The sequence below is a fragment of the Alexandromys fortis genome, unplaced genomic scaffold (assembly GCF_014885135.2).
Source record: "Alexandromys fortis isolate MF-2015 unplaced genomic scaffold, M_Fortis_MF-2015_v1.1 scaffold_144, whole genome shotgun sequence".
Classification (NCBI taxonomy): Eukaryota; Metazoa; Chordata; class Mammalia; order Rodentia; family Cricetidae; genus Alexandromys; species Alexandromys fortis.
Window position 1 is genome coordinate 4,137,401 of NW_026068021.1, and position 23,759 is coordinate 4,161,159.

General features: G+C 50.7%; 1 protein-coding gene across 1 annotated transcript; it reads right to left on the minus strand.

The window, feature by feature from the left end:
* Window positions 1-16,796: 16,796 nt before the first annotated feature.
* Foxl3 (forkhead box L3) lies at window positions 16,797-18,316 on the minus strand. The gene is made up of 3 exons (XM_050163183.1): window positions 18,210-18,316; window positions 17,380-17,548; window positions 16,797-17,174 (listed from the first exon to the last, which is right to left on the minus strand). Exons 1-3 carry the CDS (start codon window positions 18,314-18,316, stop codon window positions 16,797-16,799), a joined length of 654 nt encoding a protein of 217 aa, XP_050019140.1.
* Window positions 18,317-23,759: the final 5,443 nt, after the last annotated feature.

The window sequence follows — 23,759 nt, forward strand, 5'->3', positions numbered from 1 at the left end:
ACTCGAACTCATGGAATAGACTAGCCCGGCTGACCAATGAGCCCCAGGGACCCACTTGTCCCTTCCTCCACAGTGCTGCAATTAAAAGTATGCACCCCTGTTTTTCAAAAGCCAAAACAAACAAAGAAAAATAAAAAACAAACCAAACAAAATCCCATGGGTTTGGGGAACTGAACTCAGGTCCTCATGCTGGCAAAGCAAACAGTGACCCATCAAGCCGTCGCCCGGTGCCCCTTGGCCTGTTTGTAGATGGAGTAATTTGTCTTCACCTGTTGGCTTTCCTTATCACAGAGACAAAGCAACAGAGCACAGAAGCCGCTGCAGGGAGGGCCATTTCAGGCCAGCTCAGACTTCCAGGGGACACAGGCCGTTATAGTGGGGAAGGCGGGACAGCAGTGGACAACAATGGCAACTTGCAGCGCTTAGCCTGTACCAGTCAGAAGATGAGGAAGTAGAAGTTCCTGCCGGAAGCTGATTGGGCTGGAGGCGCATGCGTAATAAACAGCAGCAGCCTGAGAAACCATGGTCTCTAGAAAGAGCCATTCTCTGGCAAGTCCTTTGTCTTTTTTTGGCTTGCTGCTGCTGTTGTTTTCCTGTTGTTACCCCCCTAGAAGAAAACTTAGGGACAGGAAAAGTTGAAGGGAGCATTGGGTGGCGTCTCCCAGACGCGTTCTTCTCTTTCTTACAGTCCTCAGCACAGGACCCCTTCCTAAGCTGCTTGCGCTTGCCTTACAACGGCCTAAGTCTCCCTGCCGAGTCCTGCTGTTTGTAATAACCTGGACTCTGAATCTGGAGCTGGGTTTGCAGGGCTAGGCCTGCACCAGAAGCAGGGAGGACGTTGGCTTCCAGCAGCTCCCACTACTGGCCCAGAAGAGGTGCTGAGAGCATGGACTGCGGCCACATAGAGTGGCCTTGGACCCCAGCTTGGCCTCTCGTTCCAAGATACAGACATAACTTTTGGCTTCTCTGTGTGCCCTTGACCGGATAGGGTAGTCAGATGGACCTCCCAGGCTGGATGGGAGCTCTTCCAAGATCGGGCAGGTCCCGGACCCAGGACACAGTAAGAGCTCAGTGACCAGGAAGGTCCCTGTGATCACAGAATGTTCCTAAACTCTCGTAGGGGGTGGGGAGTGGGGCAGACCAGAGAGGTGCATGCTAGGTGCATTCTGGGAAAGTCGAGATGTGCCTGCTTCTGGCACCTCTGGCTGCTAAGCACTGAGTTTGAGAAATGATCAGAGTGTGGTCAACAGTCTGGAATGTGCCTCAGATAGCTAGGGAGGAGAGCAGGGCGAAGCGGAATTACAGCCTGCATGCAGAAAAACTGGAGGAGCGCGCAGTAGGTCTGCTGGTTGCTTTGGGGATTTGGGATTGTGGACAAGTTGTTCAGAGACCTCTGTGGGAGCAGATGTGTCTTTACTCCCTGGCATTGTGTCTGCTGTGCAGTCTGCCAGGTCACAGAATATCAGCACAGAACAGGGTGCTGCCCAATGGGGCTCAGGCTTTTATACCTCTGAAGCCAGAAAGCATAGAAAGGCCCTCCTGTGGGCGCTGCACCCCTGCAGCCTGAACTAGCTCCATAAAACAAACAGACAAAAAGCTCCCACAGCTGGGCCCTGCTCTGAGAAACAAAGAATATTAACTCAACAAGCAGTGCAGGCTCCGAAATGAATCCAGTTCTGACCTGCTATTACTGTTCCAGACATTCAAAGTGTGAGTAAATGTGTGTGTGTACATTATTGTGTGTGTACATTATCCTGTGTGTACATTATTGTGTGTGTACTTTATTGTGTGTACATTATTGTGTGTATGTACATTATTGTGTGTGTACATTATTGTGTGTGTATACATTATTGTGTGTGTACATTATTGTGTGTGTACATTATTGTATGTGTACATTATCCTGTGTGTACTTTACTGTGTGTGTACATTATTGTGTGTGTGTACATTATTGTGTGTGTATACATTATTGTGTGTGTACATTATTGTGTGTGTACATTATCCTGTGTGTACTTTATTGTGCGTGTACATTATTGTGTGTGTATACATTATTGTGTGTGTATACATTATTGAGTGTGTACATTATCCTGTGTGTACTTTATTGTATGTGTACATATTGTGTGTATATTATTCTGGCAAGAGAACAATAAACTGAAGTTTTACTGTGTACATTATTATTTAAAAAGTTTAAACAAATATGTCATACTATTTACCTTTTTGTTATGTTAGGAATGGAATCTAGGGTCTAGAACTTCTCTGCTGAGCCACACCCTAGTCCCTCACTGGGGGATTCTAGGCAGGTGCTCCACCACTGAGCCACGCCCCAGCTCCTCACTGGGGGATTCTAGGCAGGTGCTCTGTTTCTATTCCACACCCCCAACCAGCAGGGATGACTCAAGGGAGGCCTCATCACCAAAAGCACACCGCACATGGGTGATGATTCATGAAAGTTGCAACCCTGATGCTCTCTGCACAGCATGAAGGCAACTCAGCGGTTAGGCAGATCTCTGACAGTTCTGCAGGCCACAGTCCCCACCCACAGCAGTTGTTTATAAAGCTGGAGAGGGACCTTCAAGTATATTCAGAAAGAGCCACTGGCAACAGAGTGAAACTTACTAGCATGTAGGTGAGCCGGGAGAGGGATTTCCAAAACACGCAGATGCCTTTGGAGTGTGCAAGGGAGCTGGCAGAGAAGGTCTTTGAGAAGATAAAGATAGAACAATTTTCAAATTCGGTGGAAAAACTGGTAATAACAGAATGAAGATGTGCATTGAGCCCCAAGCATGAGAAACCAGAAGAGAACCACACCGAGGCACCTCCCAACCAAGACATCCAAGACAGACGAAAGGGCGACTTTTATAAGCAGTCAGAGAAAAAGACAGGCTCCATACAGAGGACTAAAGGTGAGAAGAGCTGCAGGGTTCTCAACAGTGCAGAAACAGAGGGGGAACTCTGCAGTCTGGGGAAGGATTCTGCAGGCTCATGAACACCACACTCGACCAGGAAAGACTGAAGGCTTGTACGTCCTCCTAAGACCAGGAAACAGGCAAAGGTGTCCATTCTTGCATTCAACATGAGGGTGGAGATTCTAGCTGGTGCCATAAAGCCAGAAATGAGCGAAAAGCAACCAGCTTGGGAAGTGAGATAGAAAGACAAAAGACACAATTAAAATAGTCAGAAAGATTACTCACCCATGAAAAGAAACATCCATCAGACATGGCAGAACCTCAAAACCTACTGAGGGGTGAAAATGGCTTCATCCCCAAAGCTAATACTGGATAGGATCTGACATACATGATGAGGAAACCCTCGACAGCGTCGTGTGACTTCAGGTGTGCCGAGCTGTTGGGGGTGTGAGGGGACGCTTTAGTCTCTGCCTTCATTCGGTTTGGGTCACTGTTTTAGTCGCTTGACACATCGCTGTAATAAAACACCTGTCCAAAGCAACCTGAGGAGGAAAGGTTTACTTGGCTCACGGTTTGAGGGTACACAGTCCCTCATGGCATGGAGGGCGAGGCAGCAGGAGCAGGAGGTGGATGGCTAGTCACTAGGCATCCACAGTCAGGAAGCAGAGAGAGATGGGTGCAGGTACTCAGTCCCTGTATTGTTTGAATGAGGATGGCCCCTACAGGCTCATATATTTAATACTTTGTCCACAGTTAGTAGAACTATTTGGGAGGGATTAGGGGGTGTTGCCTTGTTGGATGTTAGAGGAGGTGCGTCATTGGGGGTGGGTTTCCAAAGCCCTTGCCATTCCCCGTTCTCTCTGTCCCCTGCTTGTGGATGAAGATGTGACATCTCCACTGTTCCTGCCACCACATCTTCATGTCACCATTATGGACTCTAACCCTCTGGAACCATAAGCCAAAATAAGCACTTTCTTTTATACATTTACCTTGGTCATCGTGTTTTTTGTCACAGTAATAGGGACTAATAATAATAAAAAATAGTAACGAAGACAGCTTTCTTCACTTATTCATTCAGTCTTGATGCCCAGAGCATGGAATGATGCTGCTCACATTTGGGGGAGTGGCTCTTCCCTCCTCAGCTAACCCAGTCTACAAACACCCTCAACAGACCATATTACCGTATTACCCCTAAAGATCTCCTCACTCATACTTCCAAAGATAGATTCCTCTGCCCCCATCTATGGACTCCCCCAAATCCCTTACAGATCCATAAGTGGAGTGAAACCCCTGTCCTGTGTAAGCCCAAGCTCCATGCTCACAGTCCTGACTACAAGATAACCTTATGGAAGCAAGTCCTCAGCTGAGATGCCTCTTCCCAGGTGACTCTAACTGTGTCAAGTTGACAAAAACTATGGCATTACAGTCCGTATTAAATACATAATGCGGTTGCTCTAGTGTCTTGCATGGTGTGCTTTCCTGTCTTTTTATTTTAGCATCTTTATGTCCTTATGAGCACCTGTCAAAGAAGAGCTCTGTCTGGACTGAAATTAAGTTTGAGTGGCTTCCTGGAGGAAGTGGCCTTTGAGAGGAATCTTAGAGGTAGGCTGGGGGAGGGGAGGTGTCCTCTGGAAGTGGCAGAGGACCCAAAAGGAAGGCTGACCTTGGGAAGCTCAGGATGAGCAAGTATGGGTCAGAGCTCTGGAGGTGGACGTAGCCACTTCTACCTGCTAACTGCCTAACAGTGCAGAATTATTTTAAACAAAGAACTGGTCAAACATGGTGGCAATTCTTCAATCCTTAATTTACATATCCAGTAGTCAGAGAAGTCGGATGTCTTAGTGGTAACACTGTCAGACTGGTTATGAGTACGCTCCGTGGGATTGCTGTGGTCCTGTGTGCACACATGCACTCGTAAGTGGTGGCCCAGAGGTCAGTATCAGTCATCTTCCTCTGTTGCTCTCCAACTTGCTTTATTTTATTTTTAATTTTATTTTTTTTTATTTTTTGAGACAGGGTTTCTCTGTAGCTTTTTGGTTCCTGTCCTGGAACTAGCTCTTCTAGACCAGGCTGGCCTCAAACTCACAGAGATCCGCCTGCCTCTGCCTCCCAAGTGCTGGGATTAAAGGCGTGCACCACCACCGCCCGGCTTTTTATTTTTAATTTTTAAATTTCATTTTAGGTATGTGATTATTTCCCCTGCATGTTGGTATGTGCATCATCTGTGTGCACTGCCTGAGGAGCCCAGAAGGGGGCATCAGATCCCCTGGAGCTAGAGTTATAGACTGCTGGGAGTGGCCATGTGGGTGCTTGGAATGAACCCATGTTCTCTGAAAGAGCAGCCAGTGCTCTTAACCACTGAGCCATCTCTCTAATCCCTTGACCTTACTTTCTGAGTTTCTCACTAAACCTGGAGCTCATTAGTTGGGCTAGACTGGCTGGCCAGTGGGCCCCAGGATCCTCTTATCTCCACTTCCCCAGTACTAAGATTACAGACATGTACCTCCACGCCTGGGTTTTGGGGGTTTCTGGGGATTGTACTCAGGTCCTCGTGCTTGTGCGGCAAATGCTTTATCCGATGAGCCATCCCACCAGCTCCCACATTCATATGACACATTGAGCACATATGTATATGACTGTGTGCACAGTCTCATGAAGTTCCATGCAAAAAGTTCTTTTCTATACTTTTCATAAGGAAAGGCCTGGGACCTCCTAAATCCTGGTGCTGGATGGAAGTAGCTTGTCTGCCTATGTGGGGAGAGATCCTGGCCTCATGCAGAGCCCCTGCTGTGACCCAGGCAGGGGGCTGCGTCTGAGGTCTCATCTTGGCCAGGCCCCTGCGTGGCCTGGGTCTGCCCTGTCGTGTGAGCTGAGCCCAGCCTCGAGGATGCCTGTGGACCAGTTGTTCTCCTCGGGGCAGTCGGAGAGTTCTCTGGGGTCCAGATGCTGTGCTTGTCTGCACCAAACGATTCCAGACACAGCATCCTGCCCATAAATCCATCCCCCGGCATGCACAGAGCAGCCCCGTCCAGAGAGGAGGACCATCAATTCTGATGTGATTATGGACCATAAAGGAGCAAATGATGATTTCTTCTTGCAGTCTACTTTGGATCCACGTGGGTGAGCCCCTCGCACAGCCCCCCCACCCCAAATTACATCTCAATCAGTGTTAAAAGCCGCCTGACATTTCCCTGTGATTTATGTATTAACCTTTACAGCAAGCGCCCAGCGCTGATGGCTGTCAGCCAAGCGGGGTAGCAGCTCCAGGCCCTCCCTCTCGCTCTCCTACAACACCCCTGCTGAGAGGAGCCTCAAGGACAGGAACTCACAGGGTGACTCAGGCCAGCAAGGGGAAGTGTGAAGCCAAATACCGTGGGCAGTGCCTCCTGGCAGGTACCCAGGGTATAGATTCTGGTATTCTTTAAGCCAGAGGTTCTCAACCTTCTTAATGCTGTGACCCTTTAATACAGTTCCTCATGTTGTGGTGACCCCTGACCAAAAAAATTATTTTTGTTGGTACATCATAACTGTAATCTTGCTGCTGTTATGAATTGTAATGTAAATATCTGATATACAGGACATTTTCTATGTGGCTCCCAAAGGCGTTATGACTCCTTAAACTTAAGTCTTGGGTGAAGAAGATTGAAGAAATGGTCTCTACTTAGGGGCATATCAGCAGCTGGAAAGCCAATGGACAGAGGATCACAACTCTGCATTCCAAAGCCAGAGTTGGGGTCCCCAAGACCCCACCATGTCTGACATCCCCACAGCAGTGTGCCACTGATCTCACACCCGTCATCATTCACCTGGGCTTACCATACCCACCCTCACTGTGTGCACCTTCAGCCTTGCTGGTGTGGGCACAACCACTGCATATATCTGAGCCCCTGGTGCATGGTGGGTGCTCGCACCTGGGTCTCTACCCCCTGTCACAACGATTCCTAGCAGCAGAGAGGCCAGGAAATGGTCCCCAAACTGAGTTGTGTATGAGAAGCTTGAGCGGCAAACCTTGGCACCCGAAGATGGGTCCACACTGTGCCGTTCCCAGGGGATTCTGATTCCATGACCTGGAGGCCTCACTTCTGGTGTCACCTTGACCTACTCCTTTGGTATGACATTTCTCTGGGCACAGAACTCACCGTCAGGCAAACGTTGAAACTTTGGCATAATGCCCCCGATTTTAAAGCTGCGGGTCGCGATGTCATATGCAATTGTGTAAATAATATGGGGGAGGGTGTCCCACAAACTTTGGTGACAAGGAAGATTTTGGAATAGTCACTGTATAGTGATCCACAGTCAACTCAGAATCAAACACAGTGGGAACTTCAGAGTGTCGGACACTGCTTGCCCCTGCTGTACGGAGTGACTTCGCTTCAGCCTTTTGGCTCTGAACACACAGCGCATGCTCTCTGCACCGCACGTGCCACAACGCATACAACGCAATGAGCGGGTGTGAGCGCTAGACTTCTTTTTGAATTTTAGATGTCTTTATTTTGTTATATGTGCACGAATGTTTTGCCTGCACACATATGTGCATCACGTACATGCCTGTTGGATCCCTTGGAACTGGGGTCAAGGATAATCGTCATCCACCATATGGGTGCAGGAAATGGAACCTTGGCAGGCAGAGATCCACCTGCCTCTGCCTCTGAGAGTGCTGGGATTAAAGTCGTGCGCTGCCACTGCCGGGCCCCACAAGAGACTTTAATGTTTTCCTTCCATCATTCCTCTGGCGCACAAGTACCAAATTAGCATAACTTTGGATTAGTTTGTTAGCATATTTCATTTTTAAAGCTCCCATTTGAGTTGCTTGCTTGAGTCCCATTTAAAAACAAATACATTCAAGGAATTTTGGCTTGGGGTGAAGACAGAATCTCCATCAATTTCTGAAATGGCCCTCAGTACACTTCTACCACCTTGTGCTTCCTATGTGTGTGACATGCTGTCCTCGGCACAGACGACTATACAATCAAAATATGACCAACTCTAAGCAATGTTGAAGTCACTTCTGCATCTTAAAGTTCCACACATTCCCCTCAAGATTATATGTAAAAATAAACAAACATAGTTGGATATGGTGGCGCACTCTCTTAAATTAACCCCAGCACTCGGAGGGCAGTTTATTTTTTGACAGGATTTCCCCGTGTAGTCCTGGACCCCAACCCACACAGTAGAAAAGCCTCTTTCCCCATCCTTACAGTAGAAGTCCCAGCACTGGTGGTCTAGTCTGCTATCATGTGACTATCAGGCCATGTGATCACCTCTAAACCAATCTGTGTATGTGTGTGTGTGTGTGAGGACACACATGAGAGATCAATCAGGTGGTTATGTGCCAGTCAAGATGGATGGGACTGGCCTGGGAAGGTTGTCACAGAGCCTGGCAAAGCTATGTGACATTTGGCTCTAGTGTTGTGGCCAAGGCAGACCCCCCCTTAGAGGTTGATTCAGAAGAGCAGGTTACAGGAGCGAGTCCCCCAGGAATGGGACACTCCCTCTGCCCCTAGCACACACATCACTGTTCCAGGGGAAGAGGCCCTGGGGCCAGGCACAAAAGTGCCAAAATAAAATGTCTGCTGGGGTCAGTGAGCCAGTGTCTACTGGGCAAACCGGCCAGGAGAGATGTGGGCCTGGAGGACATGACCTAGAGATAACTGAAACCATTTCTTCCACCTGCAGAGTGGGTAGAGGGGCTAGGAAGTTGGTGTGCCCTCCCTAATGACTGGTTGGCCAACTGGTCTACCCTTGACAGACCTCAATTTCCTTACCAGCAGTGTGGGGACAGACTTGCCTCCCTTTTGCCACAGAGTCAATGTGAGAGCTGAAAATTTCATGTGCTTCAAGGTTGGAGGATATATTTAGGTGAGTTAAAGTCTGTAAAAGTTGATGGGGTTCCTCATTCTGATGGAATGCTGAGGTAGCAAGGACAAGGAGCTGGGGTGCAAAACAGGCCTCCCCTAGGCAACTAAGGGGCCAATCAAAGGGGCTAGCATGGCCCATATCTAGCCTGGAGAAGCGCCAAGCCTTGACATAGCCTTGGGGTGCTCTCCTGACCTAGGCTCCGAACAATCCCTATCTCAAGAGGGCCTTCAACCGCTGGACTGTGAGCTGACAGGGACAGCGGGAGCCTGGAGATTCTTGGCCAACATCTGTCCCAGTCAGTTATTCTAAACAGAAAACTGAGAAATCTTTCCAGACGTCTCAGAAGCTCTGGGCACATGTGGCGCGTTCTGCCTTCGTGTCTGGAAACACTGACCCACATCTGTGAGCCCAGGGCTTTCTAGGGGAAGCACGTTCCAGCACCTACCCTGCATTGGGACAGACTAGGTCCAGGAAGTCCGGATGACAAGGATGTAGAAACTGACTGGGGCAGTTTGTTCCTAGGGTGGCTCCTGCTCTGCTGTTAGCCTGTGTCCTGTGTGACCTGGGTGGGTGGTGGCAGGAATCCTGGAGCCAATGTGAACTGTGCAAATCCCTCGCCTGGATCTCCAAGTCCCCGGGCAGCTCTCCATCCCTCTGGAGACAATGAAATGTCCTGCTTACTGCAGTTGCTCTTCACTGCCTGGCCTGGGCTGGAAGCTCTGCACTGCCCCAGGCCACAGAGGCCTGGACGGAGAAGGATGTGTCCCTGCACTTAAGAGCCACAGGGGTGTTTATGAGGCCAAGCCGAGGAGGAAGGCATTACAACAAGGGATTACATGTGTGAGGGCAGGAGGTGTGACCGCAGCAGGTCAGAGAGAGCCAGCAGCTGACCCTGGACCAGATGCCATCTGAACGTGCAGGCCGGGCCAGCATCCCAGCTCCACCATATGTATTTCAAATGTTATATGCTGGGCCTCTAGTCTGTGCTCCTATGTGTTGCCTATATGTGTGTGTATGGTATGTGTGTGTGTATATATATATATATATACATATATATATATATATATATATACATGGGTGCAGGTGTATGTTGTACACGTTGTTGCTGTGTGCACATAGGTATATGCCGTCATGCCTCCTGTCCTCACACATGTTGTAATGCCTACCTCCTCGGCTTGGCCTCATAAACACCCCTTGGCTCTTAAGCACAGGGAGGCATCCTTCCCAGCCCAGGCCCTGTAGCCTGCAGCAGGGCAGAGTGTAGCTGTATACTTCTCTGTTCACTGATGTACATGCCTGCACATCTGTGTCCACACAGGTGTGTGTAAGTGTGTGAACCTGCATGCTTGCATCCTTGTACAGGTACATCAATCTGTACCCTATGTGCATACCAACGTGGCCTGTTCTTGCATTCCAGCTGTGCACGCAGATGCATACAGAGAGCAGCAGAGCCCAGAAAACACTTGCTGACTGGGGACAAGAGCATAGATCTCTTTCTTCCACTTGGATGCAGGTAGGCTGGGTACATGGAGGCCAGACTGCTTACTGTAAGCCTCAGCTTCCCCTGTCTGAGGAGACCAGTCACTCAGGGTGCTAGGTAGATCACTCTCTTGCTGAACCACACACAAGGGGCCTTTACACTTGAGAATGCTCTCAGCCCCATATCCCCCTGGCAGATGCTGTCTGCAGCCTGGCTTTTGTTGTTTCATGAACCTTCCAGGGAGGCAGAGGCTAACAAGACCTTCTGGAATTCTTGCTGGAACTCTTAGGTTCCTGTAGTGACCTCCCACACCCAGTGCCCAGCCCTTCTTCCAGCTGTGCCTTCTACTTGGGGTTCAGCCATCTCCTGGTATGGACAGAGCCGTGGCGGCTGCCCCTGCCCCCCAAGTTCAGAAGTCACCCTCAACAGGAAAGAGCTATCTTGCCTACCCAACTTCCTGTCATGGAAGCAAAGCTACCCAGTCCCTTCCTGCCACTCTTATCAACTTCTACACCAGAGTTTGGAAGGGGGGAGGCGCTGGTTCTGATGTGCCCTGAAGGGTAAGGTTGTCTTGAGCAGGGCCCCTCCCACCATCTCAGGGATTGTAAGAAGCCCTAGATGATGGTAGAGGTGGTCTCCAAAACACTGTAGTCCATCCCTTGCTCCCTGGATCAGGGTGGGTACATCCCCATCGACACTTACAGAGAAAGCCTGGGAGCTGGGGACTCAGCTCAGTGGCACAATACCTGCCTAGCAGGTGTGATGATCTGGATTCCATTCTGAGCACAGGTGGGCACACGGTGGGGGTGCACAGAAAGAGTCTGAAGTTGGGTGTGGTGGGGCACACCTGTACCGCCAGCATTTGGGAGGCCAAGGCAGGAAAGTCCCGAGTTCCAAACCACCTCTGTCTCAAAAGTAAATGTAAGCCTAGCTATGATGTCAACCCTCGAGAGGCTGAGACAGGATTGCCTCAAATGAGAAGCCAGCCTGGACTAGACAGAGAGTTCCAGTGACAGAATCCAGGACATGGCAGATGCTCCAAGCTGGGTTACCCTTGGCGAGTGAAGCCTCTTGGTCACCTGGATTCAACCCAGAGCACAGGGCCAAGCTGAATAAAGCCCTGACATTCCCGTTCAATTTCCTTTCCTCTTGAGAAATGGCAGCGCCGTGTGACCTCCCTGTGTGTTTATTATAAATCTAATACCCCGTGTTTCAGTTCAGTGAGCGCACGTCTTATTTGGAACCTGGGTTTGAAGTTGCCTAAAGCTGGCCTGAATGTAATTGTACCGGTGCATACAAGATCCTGTTAATTTCTGTCGGGCCCCATGTGCTCCGCGCTGGTTTGGGGATTGTCCCTTCTGCACAGTGGAGCGTGAGGACCAGGCACTTTTTGCCCAGGATGTGACTGGCATTTTGTGCGGAATGAAAATGAAAATGTAATTCTGTAACTGTTCACAGATTGTTAGTTTGAACAACAACAACAATAAAAAAATCACATCACAGATCACGGGCCATGCACTTTCCTTTCCCTCCCTCCCTCCCTCCCTCCCTCCCTCCCTCCCTCCCTCCCTCCCTCCCTCCCTCCTTCCTTCCTTCCTTCCTTCCTTCCTTCCTTTTTCTTCTTTGATGTAACTCCTCCTGAGAGGGCGGTGGGCACTGGTGATGTCCCACTAAGGCAGTCCTTCACTGATGTCCCACCAGAGGGAACCCCCCCCACCCCAACATCAGCAGTTAGACACAGAGAGGGTTCTGGGCTGTTCCAGATCTCCTTACCCCTGGAACAGTACTTCAGCTAGTAGATAGTCTATTTGAAGACTATTGCATTTATTTATTTTGTGTGTTTATGTGTATCTGAGTAGACGTGTGAGGGTATATATGTGTCACAGAGTGCACAGAGGTCAAGGGACAACATTTGGGAATTAATGCTTTCTTTCCACTGTGTGGCTTCTGGGGACGAAATGCAGGTAGCCAGGTTTGGTGGCAAGAACCTTTACCCACTGAGCCATCTCAATGGGTTTTTGTTTTGTTTTTGAGATAAGATTTTACTATTAAAAAAAAAAAAGATTTTACTATAGCCCTGTTTAGCCTGGGACTCACTATGTAGACTGGGCTGCCTCCCTAGTGCTGGGATTAAAGGAGTGCACCACCAAGCACATCCATATGTTTCTCTTTGGTTATGCAAATACGTGCTCATCTGTGTGCGGATATGGGAACAAGTGCGGGTGCTCGGGTGCTCGTGGAGGGCAGAGAGAGGAAGGTGTCGGGTTCCCTGGGACTGGAGTGACAGGTGGTTGTGAGCCACTTAGCACAGGTGCTGGGAACTCGGGTCCTCTAGAGAATCAGCGCTTTTAACCTCAGAGCCATCTCCCCAGCTGAGCAGACAGCATTTCTAACTCCAGTTTACCGCACCCTTGGGCAGAGACTCTCCGAGCAGTGCGGGGCAGAGAGAAAGCTTGGCACACACCAGACGCTGCTGCCGTGATTTGGAGACCTGTCTGCCTGTCCCTCCATGTTCCTCTCTCACGTGCCTGGGTTTCCAGGCTCCTGCATATGGCTGTTGCCTCCCTCACTGCTCTTCTCCCAGCTGGATGTAGTGCCCAGTGCTGCCAGGAGTGGCTGTCCTGCACTTCTACCCTAGGAGTTGGCCCTGTCACCACGCACCTGGGCAGATGGCCTTGCTCTGCAGCAGCTTTTCTTCCAGACCCGCAGCCTGACTAAGAGGGACACCTTCCGCCTCTCTCCAGTCCAGCCACTGCCTTCTCTGTTCCCCAGAAGATCTTTGATGGCTCCCACAAACTGGAGGACACAGATCAGATGCCCTAGGAGTGTACCCTAACATATGCTCAAAGGCCAGAATATCAAGCTACAGGAGTTTATTTCTCAGATTCGAGTCAGTAAACACTCGGCATGGGGCAGGCTAGTAGATCTCAGCAGAATCTGGAAGGCGGTCCAGTGGTAGAGCCAGTGGCTGGTAGATGGGGTGGGGCGAGCTTCCAGCATGTTTGGAGTCAGACAACGATGGACCTAACATTGAAAGGGACACGGGATACCTATTTTCATTTTGACACTTTGGAGAAAAACAGTCTCCAGACTGTGTTTTAAGCCTAGAACGCTTGAGACCTCCCGGGATGCTGGCTTTGAGATGCGCACGCTCTAGTCTGGAGCTCACAGCCCAGGCCTGTCCTTGGTGGGGATGCGGTGGGGTGGGGGGCGGGGGGCGTTCCTTGTAGTGTTATAATTCAGGAGGTGGGAGAGAATCTGGCTTTGGTGAGGAAACTGAGGCATTGTGGAGGGGGGAAGCTTGAGAACAGGAGGCTACTGCAGACCATTCTAAAAAAGTTGAGGTACAGCCACAGGCAGATGGCGGATGAAAACACCCTTGTCTCTCTGTCTGCCTCAGGTGCCCTAGGAATACTGCAAGGCCACCTATGTGAGGAGTGGGAAGTGGCTTCCAGGAAGTGAGGGGCCCAAGAGAGTGAAGGGGAAGCTACTCAGTCCTCACCCCAAGGTTCAGTCCTTCCCCAGCCTCCTTCTCAATCCCAGGTACCAGCATTGCAGAGAAGGATGGATGTAGAAAGATGGAAGCCAGAGTGTAAGCCAGCAGGACAGCTCTGGCAAAAATGCAGGAGGTGTAGTCCCGAGGTCAGAGAAGGGCCAGTTTGGCCTGGGGCAAGCATGGGACCTGGGGCAATCTGGGATTGGGAAAGCTGGGATCTATTCCTATGCCTCCCTGTAGCCACATTTGCTATTGGATCTACTCTGCAAGCCCCAAATCCTTTTCAGTTAGGGCTGGGCTCCCATAAGCTTGCCTTTTCTTAGGGTCTCAGCTTTTGGCAGTGCCCCGTTGTGCCCATGCTGGTGGCTATACCATCAGGGAATGTTTGCTACATTGACCTGTCAACGACCCCTAGGAGGCTGGCTGCACCTGGTGGGCAGAGGCACCCAAAGTTACATTCTGCCTTGTGGGAAATGGCTCTTCTTCACTGCAACTTGGGAGGTCGCTGGGCCTCCCGCCAGATCCCACATGGAGGGCTTTGGTCTGAATGAGGTGTTCTGCCCTCTGAAGCTGACTGTGCTCCCTCCACTTTCTTCTGGGGCTGCAGAGATTTGTTGTGCAGCCTAAGAACTTTGGTTGGGACTAAGGTAACTCACGTATGTATTACCCGCCTCTCCTAACTTGCACTTGGCAGCACCTCCCAACTTTGTTAATGGAAACCTACTGATCCGTGACACGCGTGTGGCAGACATCTGCTCGGGGTAATGTGCTGGTAATGTACGTATCGATGATCAATCTGCGGATTTGCAAGAGCGGCATAAAGTATTTAATTATAATCACGTTGGGCGAGTCTGCGTGGTGGCAGCGACATTTGAATAGGTCACGGCCAGCCCTCACCCCTGTTATGTTATCGGTATTAAATGCCACTCACTCCTGATGTCGCGGGCTATCACACCCTGGCAAACTGGAAATGTCCCTTTGCTTCTAAGAACATGATTGATAGCCTCTGCAAAGTGACCGCCAAACCTCAAGGTACACCAGCCTCACCTGGCACCGTCCTCACCTCTCCCATCTGTGGCTGCGGACAGCATTTGGCAGTGAACCCGAGTGCAGAGGGACTGAGTCTCCCTAAGCTTCTCGGTCTTTCCCAGGGCAAGGGGTTTTCTGGTTTCAAATTAGACTTTGCTAACTCGAACAAACTGTCAGAAGCAAGCAAGCCAGCATCCAAAAGATGAAATGCAACTTTTATTTATTCAGTTGGTAGCAGAAAAAAAAGTATCATCGGACACTGTCTGAACCAATTCTGATGTGGGTACCATCTGTGTCACAAGCCATCGTGAGTCAATGCTTTTAGAAGGCCCAATAGACAGATACACAAAACAAGGACACAGACAGAAGCATGACTACAGTGCACGCGCACGCACACACACACACACAGACACACACCCGCACAGGCACAGGCACACTCCTCACAGCACAGACAAGCTAGTGCAGAGGAGAAAGCCTGCATAGAGCAGAGCTCACAAGTATGATGGATGTGTTGGTGGGAGCAGCCGAGTACTGGAAACCTACAGGTGGTATTGCAAAGGGGCAGGGCACTGCACCTTTGGCGAGGGCTTTGGAGGAGGGCTCCCTCTCTTCTTGCTGGGCTGGGGTGGGGAACAACTTCTAGGCAGAGGCTGGTGCTCAACAGGGGCGGGAGGTCAGAGAGTAGGAATACTCCCTTTAGGAGGGATGCTGCAGGGCCCAGAACCCCTTCTCTTTTCCCCAGCCAGTAAAGACTCTATGGAGAGGTACGGGAGCAAAGGGATTACTCCATCAGGCTGGAACAGTAGCTAGGCCTAAGAGCCCTCTCCTGTGACTCCACCCTTCCTCTGCCCACCTTTCTTCTCCAGCAGCTCATTTCCAGGCTAAAGTGGGGATTGCCATTCTCAGTAGAGACAGCTCGCTTAGTTGGGGAGTAATTTTGTCATTCATGGAAATAGTCATGAGATTGCTAACATTTAAATTAAGTCACAGCAAACTGTGAATGCTGAAAAAAAAGCGGGTTGGTGAAAACTGGGACTGGTGGGCGCATAGTTTCATTGTGCTCAGTTGTATTTTTTCAACTGCCTGTCTCAATGGCAATAAAATCATCTGCATTTCAGATGGAGTACGCTTTCACTCCTGTCTCGAGCACAACACTGTGTAGTTTGGTGGCACTGTCCCCTGCGAGAAAACCTGCATGCAAGGAAGCCGGCAGGGGCTGAGTAGAATCAGGAAACCGTTCCCCTCCTCCTCCACTCCCCTCCTTTCTTCCTCTCTTCCCTGGATAGAAATTACATGCCACTTCAATCTTTAAAATTTCTTTTTATTCTGAAGCAAGATCTCATTAATTTTGCCCAGGTGGGCCTTGAGTCCTCCTGCCTCAGCCTCCTAAGTGTTGGGATGACAGGCCCGTGCCTTCATGCCTGGTCTGGGAGGCACCTTTCTGCTGGGGACACAGGCCACTTCTGCTTGTGTCCCTCACGGCTGGACATCACTGGAAGCCTTGGGGTAAATAATAGCCACAGGATAGAGTAACATCTGTATCCACTGTTCTAAACCTCATTATGTTCAGCTGCAGGGAAGGCCTTAACCAGCTTCACGAATAAGTTACAGAGCACACTTTAACTTTGGAATGGGGATGTCTACAAAGCCACTTGTCACAGGACTGAGGACAGATGCTACCTGATTCCAGGGAGCCTCGGGTGATTTTACAGCGTGATGTAGGGGGCGGTTGGTTCAGTGAGTCCACAGCAAACCCCAAAGTGGGGCCAAATCTGAGCCAGGTTTTCCTGTGAGAGAACTGTTCTTATTCTTTATAAAGTCACAACATCACCATAAATACCTTTTATAAGAAGATCTCCAGATCTTTCCTCCAAATGGAGAGCTGAGTACCCCTGGGGCAGCCTGGGAAGAAGTATGTAGATGTGGACCCGTCCAGGGTTCTTGATTCAAGATGCCTGGTTCAAGTCCTGCCTTTAGGGGAGGGAGCAGGCCCAAGTCCTCAACTGACTGCAAAGCTCCAGGGGCCACCTCATGCTGCCCCAAAATGGAAGCTCATTTGCTGGGGCTCCAGCGCCTCCGGATACCTGGCTTCCTGCAAGTGACCAGGCGACCTGAGCGCAGGGAAAGGGTCCGGGGAAGAGAGGATGTAGTCAATGCTGAATTTGATGTCTCTGTGTGTGGCAGGACTGACCCGGGCCTCCCGGTCTGGAACTCGCGCGCTATCAGAGCGCGTTGACCCACGCACTGCTGGCTCGAGGGGACCCGGGGGCCCCTCGCGCTTGGGGCCGCGTCGCCTGCGCCGCCGCCGAAAGTTGCCATTCTCGAAAAGGTCCAAGAGGGACTCGCAGCCACCCGCGAACGTCCAGTAGTTGCCTTTACCCTTATCGTGGCCCTCGGTCCGTGGCACCTGCGGGAGTGTGGGGCTCAGCGAGTGTCCCTAAGCCTAGGGCAGCACGCGCCTCTGGCAAGTGCATTGCGGGCCCCCGTGGGGATCTGCTAACAAGGAACTTGCTTCTGTGTGGGCGGTGACACCCCTCCCCCTTCCCTGTCACCAAAGAGGACTGGGGACACCCGGGGGCCCAATGCGAGGGCGGGAGGGGGGAGGGGCTCACCTTGACGAAGCAGCTGTTGAGCGACAGGTTGTGGCGGATGGAGTTCTGCCAGGCGCGCTGGTTGGCGCGATAGTAGGGGAACTTGCGCATGATGAAGTCGTAGATGCCGGACAGGGTCACACGGCCCGCGGGGCTCTGCTGAATGGCCATGGCAATCAGCGCGATGTAGCTGCGACAGGGGTGCCAGACAGAGGGGCTGCATCAGGCGGGGTGGCACGCTGAAACCGCAGAAGCGCTGGTGAACTCAGACCTGCCCTGGGACTGGCCGGAACCCTTGAGACTAGATGGACACTCCCCACGCCCCCATGCACTACAGCTCCAGGGACCTGCCAGAGCTCAGCAGGCAGGCTCAAGCCTCTACGAAATCTCTGAAGCCCTCCAAAATCCTTTGGAGCTTTCCGGACCTTCTGAAGCCCCCAAGACCCTCTTGAACCCCCGAGACCCTCTGAACACCGAGACTCTCTGGAACCCCTGAATCCCTCTGGAATCTCTAATACTTCTCGACTCTGCAGGACCCTTTAAAGCTAGCAGGGGCCTACTGAATGAAACCCTTTCAGCCCCTCAGGACTCCAGTGGAGTGCTGGGGTGCAGAAGAAGCTGTCGTTTGATAATCTCCTCGCTGTTTCCCACTTCTACCCAGACCCCACTAGCCTGCTCAGATCTTGGTGGACCGTCCCCTCCCCACCCCCCCGGCTGTCTCCAGCGTGCACTGGAACATGCCCTTCTTCCTCAAAGACCGGCATAAGGAAGAAATCCCACCTCCCCTAGTCTGGGTCAGGTGCGGATGACCCAGACCTCTACTTCTCCTGTGGGCCCTGCCCTGGGGTCACCTGTACGCTGGCCTTGTAAGCCGTTTTTCCTCGTCGGAGCTGCCGGCAGGGTAGTCGTCGGCGTCGTCATTGAAGCAGTTATAGGGGTACTGCGAGCTGTCAAACATCGTAGCCACCCTGTGCTGGTTCACCCTTCCACTGCCGCCGCCTCTTCCTCCGCGCTGGCCGCCTGTCGTGGGTCCGGCACTAGTTTCCCTTGACTGGGCCAACAGCATCTGCATGCAGGACGCGGGGAGCCTGGGCTTCTGGGGTCCCCGCCCGCTCCGCCTGGTTCTCTGGCGTCCAATCCCAGTGCGGGGGTTGTCCCCAGCCACCACAGAGTGGGGAGCGCAGCGGGGGGCGTCGCCACCTTCTGACCCACCAGCGAGGGAGGCCTGGAGGGTGATCTGGCCCCACAGGCAGGGCGACCCTTCTCTATTCTCCCCTGAGGCCAACCCTGTGCCTGTTGCAGGGCCCACAGAGTCTCCATTCGCAGACTCTGGCCTCATTGCTGCACCCACAGCTAGAGGTGATGGGGTCCAGTCCTAGGGAGTTGAATTGCTCCTCTTTCATAGGACATAGGCTGGCTGCTTTCAGCTCCAGGACACAGAGCCTGGTCCAGGCACCATCTTGGCTTCCTGTTTCCCCGTTGCACCAGGTGGATGAGGACTCCAAAGTCCAGGGTTTCTCCCAAAATCCTGGGCTCTCCTCCCACTGCCCATCCCTGACTAGAAGTAGCCTCCCATGGGTGCTCTGGGTAGCCTGGGACTGCAGCGATTCTTCTGAGCCTCTGACTGGCTCTCTGGCCCTGGGAGTGGTAAAGTGCCCGCCTAGGCGGGGGCATCTGAGTCAGAGACGGGAAACCGTAGTGAGGTAGGATGTTTTGGGGGTACCATTTTCATTCCAGGGACTTCTTTCTAATACTTCACAGAAGTCAGACTAGGAGCCATGTTTGTGAACCCAGAGAGATAAGAGGCCAGGGCTAGCCTTGGGAAAATCTCCCCTTCAGGGCAGCACCTTCAGGGCTGCTTCCATTGATGGGACCTAGTGCTACCTCTCTTATTGTAAGGAATGAAGTCCTCTTTGGAGAAGCTTGCGTGCAGCAAGTCAGGTTTCTTTGTGCCACCGTGGCACGGCTACTGTCCCAGTCCAAGCCACCACACTCGGCAACAGGAGTCAAGCCTTTGGGGAAGTAAAGTGCATAGTCCCTCTGTGAAACAGTCTGGCCATTAAAAATATTAAACATGAAGTCAGTAGTGGTGGCATAGGACTATAATCCTGACCAAGGCAGGAGGACCTTGCGTTTCAGGTCAGCCTGCACTATAAAAAGAGGAAACAAAACCCCACACAAACATGATTGCCACAGGACCCATATATCCCATAATATGCCTTTACACAAGTCAGACAGAAACCTGAGACCAGCCCCATGTGCTTGGAGAAGCTTTACTGGAAACGTCTGATGGGATACACACCTCTCAGCAGGTGTGAGGTCAAGTCAACTATGCGGCGTCTATGCTGTAGACGGGTACTACACAGGCAGTAAAAGCAGAGATTCTGGGTGTACGCAAAAAAGCCAATCTCAGATGTTTACCCTCCTCCTAGTCTGAACTGCAGGACACCCGAGAGACCAGGGAGAGGCAGCAAGGCCTTAGGACTCTGTTTCAGTGATGGCACCGCCCCCTTCCCATAGTCACAGGCTCACCCAGAACCGAGCGAAGAGATCAGGATGCTTTCCAAAGGAAGGAGTGGAAGGGTACATTGTGAGGACGGCAGATGGGATGGATAGCGCTGGGCAGCCATCTCTGCTTTATGAGGGGAGCAGGTGGATAAGATGCAGTCGCCTTTGTAAAAATACAACACCGCCCTAGAGGTTTGCGGGGAGGCGGGGTGACAGGAAGGGTGGCAGGGAATGAAGGAAGAGGGGGGATCTTTTGTATAACATGAACCTACAGACCCAGACTGCGAGGCACACACGATTTGTCAAAAACTGAATGGCATCCGATGAAGGTGCTGATCTTCCGTCAGACGTGAAACTTGCCCATGTTCTCTCCCACCCTGTGACTGTCTCTTGCTTCACAGTGTCCCTTGAGGGCTCTAATATCTTTGATTTTGACAAAGCCCTATTGGCTTATTTTTTCCTTGCTTTGCCGGAGCCTTGCCACCGAATACAAAGCCAAGATTTCCTTCAGTATCTTCTCTTGAGACATTACTAAGATGTTGACGGGGGTGGCAGCTGGCCTGTGTCATAGTGTGATGGACCCCTTCCTGAGGATGTCAGTGGAGAGAAACCAGTGTGACACAAAAGTCCCAGCTTAACTCGCGGTGCCTGGACCGGGCAAATGCAGTTAGAAAAGAGATTGTGAGTTTGGGCCGGAGATAGTGGCAGGGTGTGGTTTTTGACAGCACAATGGGACACAGCACTGTGACTATATTAATACTGTTGAGAGGCACACTTAGAGATGGTCAAAATGGATGATACCACTTGTGTCTCCTGCCAACCAATGCGTTTAAGTGAGGGGCTGAGAGAGTGGCGCAAAGCCCTCAGTTCCATCCCCAGTATCTGGTGTGGGAGTGTACGCAGGTAATCTTAGCATTCAGGAGACAGTTCAAAGTCACCTCACTTACACAGTGAGTTGGAGGCCAGCCTGGGATGCATGAGACCTTGTCTCAAAAAAATAAAAGACTTAAAAGGAGTTGGAGAGATGGCTCAGTGGTTAAGAGCACTGACTGCTCTTGCAGAGAACCTGAGTTCAGTTCCCAGTCTCCAAATAGGAGCTCTCAACTACCTGTAACGCCAGCCCTAGGGGATCTGATGCCCTCTTCTGCCATCCCTGGGTACTGCACACATGTGTTACACAGTCATTCATGCAGACAAACACACATACACAGAATGCTTATAGGTATTGGGGATGTTTAAAAAGTTTAACACCTGCTTCAAATGGGAAATTAAGCACTATTAATATATGTCAGTGTGTGTGTGTGTGTGTGTGTGTGTGTGTGTGTGTGTGTCTGGGGGAAGTGTTGTGTATATCCGCAGAGGCCAGAGGAGGATATCAGATGTCATGATCTATCATTCTCTACCTTCCTTCGCTTGAGACAGGGTCTCTTGCTGAATGTGGAGGTACAATGGCCACCAGCAAGTCCCAGTGACCCTCCTGTCCCCATCCTTCACAGTGCTGGGATTACACACATATATTCAGCCATACCTGTTTTTTTCACATGGCTTCCCGGGATCCAAACTCAGGTCTTCATAGTTGTACAGCCAGGGATCTTACCTTCTGAGCATTTTGCCAGTCCTTTTTGTATTTCTCTATTCTTTCTTTCTTTATTGACATAGGATCTTACAATGTAGCTCAGGCTGGTCTTAAACTTGAGATTCTTTCTGCCTATGCCTTTGAACCACAGGACTGTGGTTCCCCCACCCAGGGGTTCCTATGTGGAACTGAAAGTGTGGGAACAGCCTGGGTGGCTCCTCCCACTATTCCCACAGACTTGTGTTCTCCTGGAGGTTCTGGGGCGTAGGGAGCGGTATGAGCAGAGGCAGTGGGAAGTTGTACAGATTCTATGCACATTGGAAGGCAGAGCTGAGAGGCCATGGTGTAAAGGGAATTGATGGTCAATGAGAGCCCTGAGCTGGGGCTGAACACTTGAAGGGCAAAGGCCCTGCCACCATGGGAAGGAAGGAGCAGGGCAATACCTGTGGGAAGTCCAGTGCCTGGCCTCACAGACGAGGTCACATCTGGATCCTCCTCCTGTCACTAGATGGCTTGGATTGGCCACCCTACCCAGCACCTGTCCTGTCTCCTGCCTTGCCTGGGTATACAGGTATTCCCAGAAAGAGTCTTAACTAAGCTCACAGCTCTCTTCTCTGTGAGTTTACACTTGCCGGAGGCCAAAGGGAAGCTGAGTACTACACACCTTGATATTCCAGAACCATCCACTTATTTAGGCTCTTTTATCTCTGCAAGTGTCATGTGACCTTTCTTAGGGCGATGTGAACAGGCTCACCGTAGACAGGGTGAGGACAGATCAAAGAAAACATTCCGTCCAGGTCTAGCTTAGCGAAGCAATGAGTTTATTGGGGTTCCCTACAAGCACATGGCTCAAATGGATTCAGAAAAGCTGCATCCTCGGAGTTCCCTGTGAGACTAGCCCAGGTTAACCCTGCTGGAGCAAATGTTACTGTTGTGTTACCCCGGGGAGGGGCCTCGTGAAGCCTGCAAGTTTGAGGAACTGCCTGAAACTTGTGAGTTTGTTTATTTATTGAATCTTAATCTCCAGCAGGGAATGGTTCCATTCGTAGGAAAGAGCTTACCCTTATTACGAAGCACTTCTGTGGACAAGACAGCATTTGTCTCGGTGATGCACTGGCAGAGGTACCAAGGATGACTGTGTAGTGTCTCAGACTTTCCGGGCAACTATGGGACCATGCACTTCATCTTGTATCCCTGTGCTTGCACCTGCCTAGAGCAAAAATTCTGCCCCCATTCTCATACCCAGGCAGCATGGCAACTATATATCTTCTCATGGCCCCATGCAAACCTGTGTAGCTATGACGAACATAGGCTTTGTGACTCACGGCCTGTGGTGGTTTGAATAGGAATGTCCCCCATAGGCTCATATATTTGGATGTGTGGTCATTAGGGTGTGACTACTTGACAGGGATTAGGTGTGGCCTTGTTGGAGTAGGTGTGACCTTCTTGGAGGAAGTGTGTCACTAGGGGTCAGCTTTGAGGCTTCAAATGCTCAAGCCAGGCCCACTGTGCCTGTGGATCCAGGATGGGAAACTCTTGGCTCCTTCTCCAGCCATCACGACTGCCTGTCTTTTGCCATATTTCCTGTTATGACAATAATGGACTGAACCGCTGAACTGTAAGCCAACTCCAGTTAAATGTATTCCTTTATAAGAGTTGCTGTGGTCATAGTGTCTTTTCATAGCAATAGAAACTCTGACTAAGACATGACCCAAGTTCTGGGTCCATGTGTTCCTGGATCATACATGAAACCATACTATCATATCATATCACCTGTCCTTGAAACAGACACCCACACGTATGATCATGGGAACAAGGGACATTCTGGTCCATTCTGCTAAATGCAGAAAACATTAGCTGTGAATCTTTTTTTTCATTTGTTTGATTTTAGATTTTGTTTTAGAGTTTCATGTATTCCAGGTTGACCTTGAACTCACTACATAGCCAAAGATGGATGGCCTTGTACTTCTTTTTAATAATGTTTAAAAATATTTATTTTTATTTATGTGTATGTGTGTGAGTGCATATATGTGCATGTGTGTATGTAAGTTCATATATGTGCTTGAGTACAGGGCCAGAGGTGTCCAAAATCCCTATAGTTAGAGCTGCAGGTGGTATTGAGCAACCTGATGTGGGTGCTGAGTCATCTGCCAGGGAGATGACCACTGGGAAGTATCTCCAGCCTTGTTTTTGTTTGTTTAGTGTGTTTTGTTTTGAAGATAAAGTCCCATATAGCCCAGGCTGGCTTTGAACTCATTATGTAGTGGGAAGCCTTGTTTTTCACACCAAGCACTGCATAAGCCAGGGATGAAAATAC

What these genes read in the sequence shown, in the direction of transcription:
- Foxl3 (XM_050163183.1), bottom strand. Translation starts at nt 18,316, where the DNA reads ATGTTTGACAGCTCGCAGTACCCCTATAACTGCTTCAATGACGACGCC. An exon ending in CTTACAAGGCCAGCGTACAG is followed by an intron (nt 17,549 to 18,209) that starts GTGACCCCAGGG and finishes CCCCTGTCGCAG; the next exon opens with CTACATCGCGCTGATTGCCA. An exon ending in TCAACAGCTGCTTCGTCAAG is followed by an intron (nt 17,175 to 17,379) that starts GTGAGCCCCTCC and finishes ACACTCCCGCAG; the next exon opens with GTGCCACGGACCGAGGGCCA.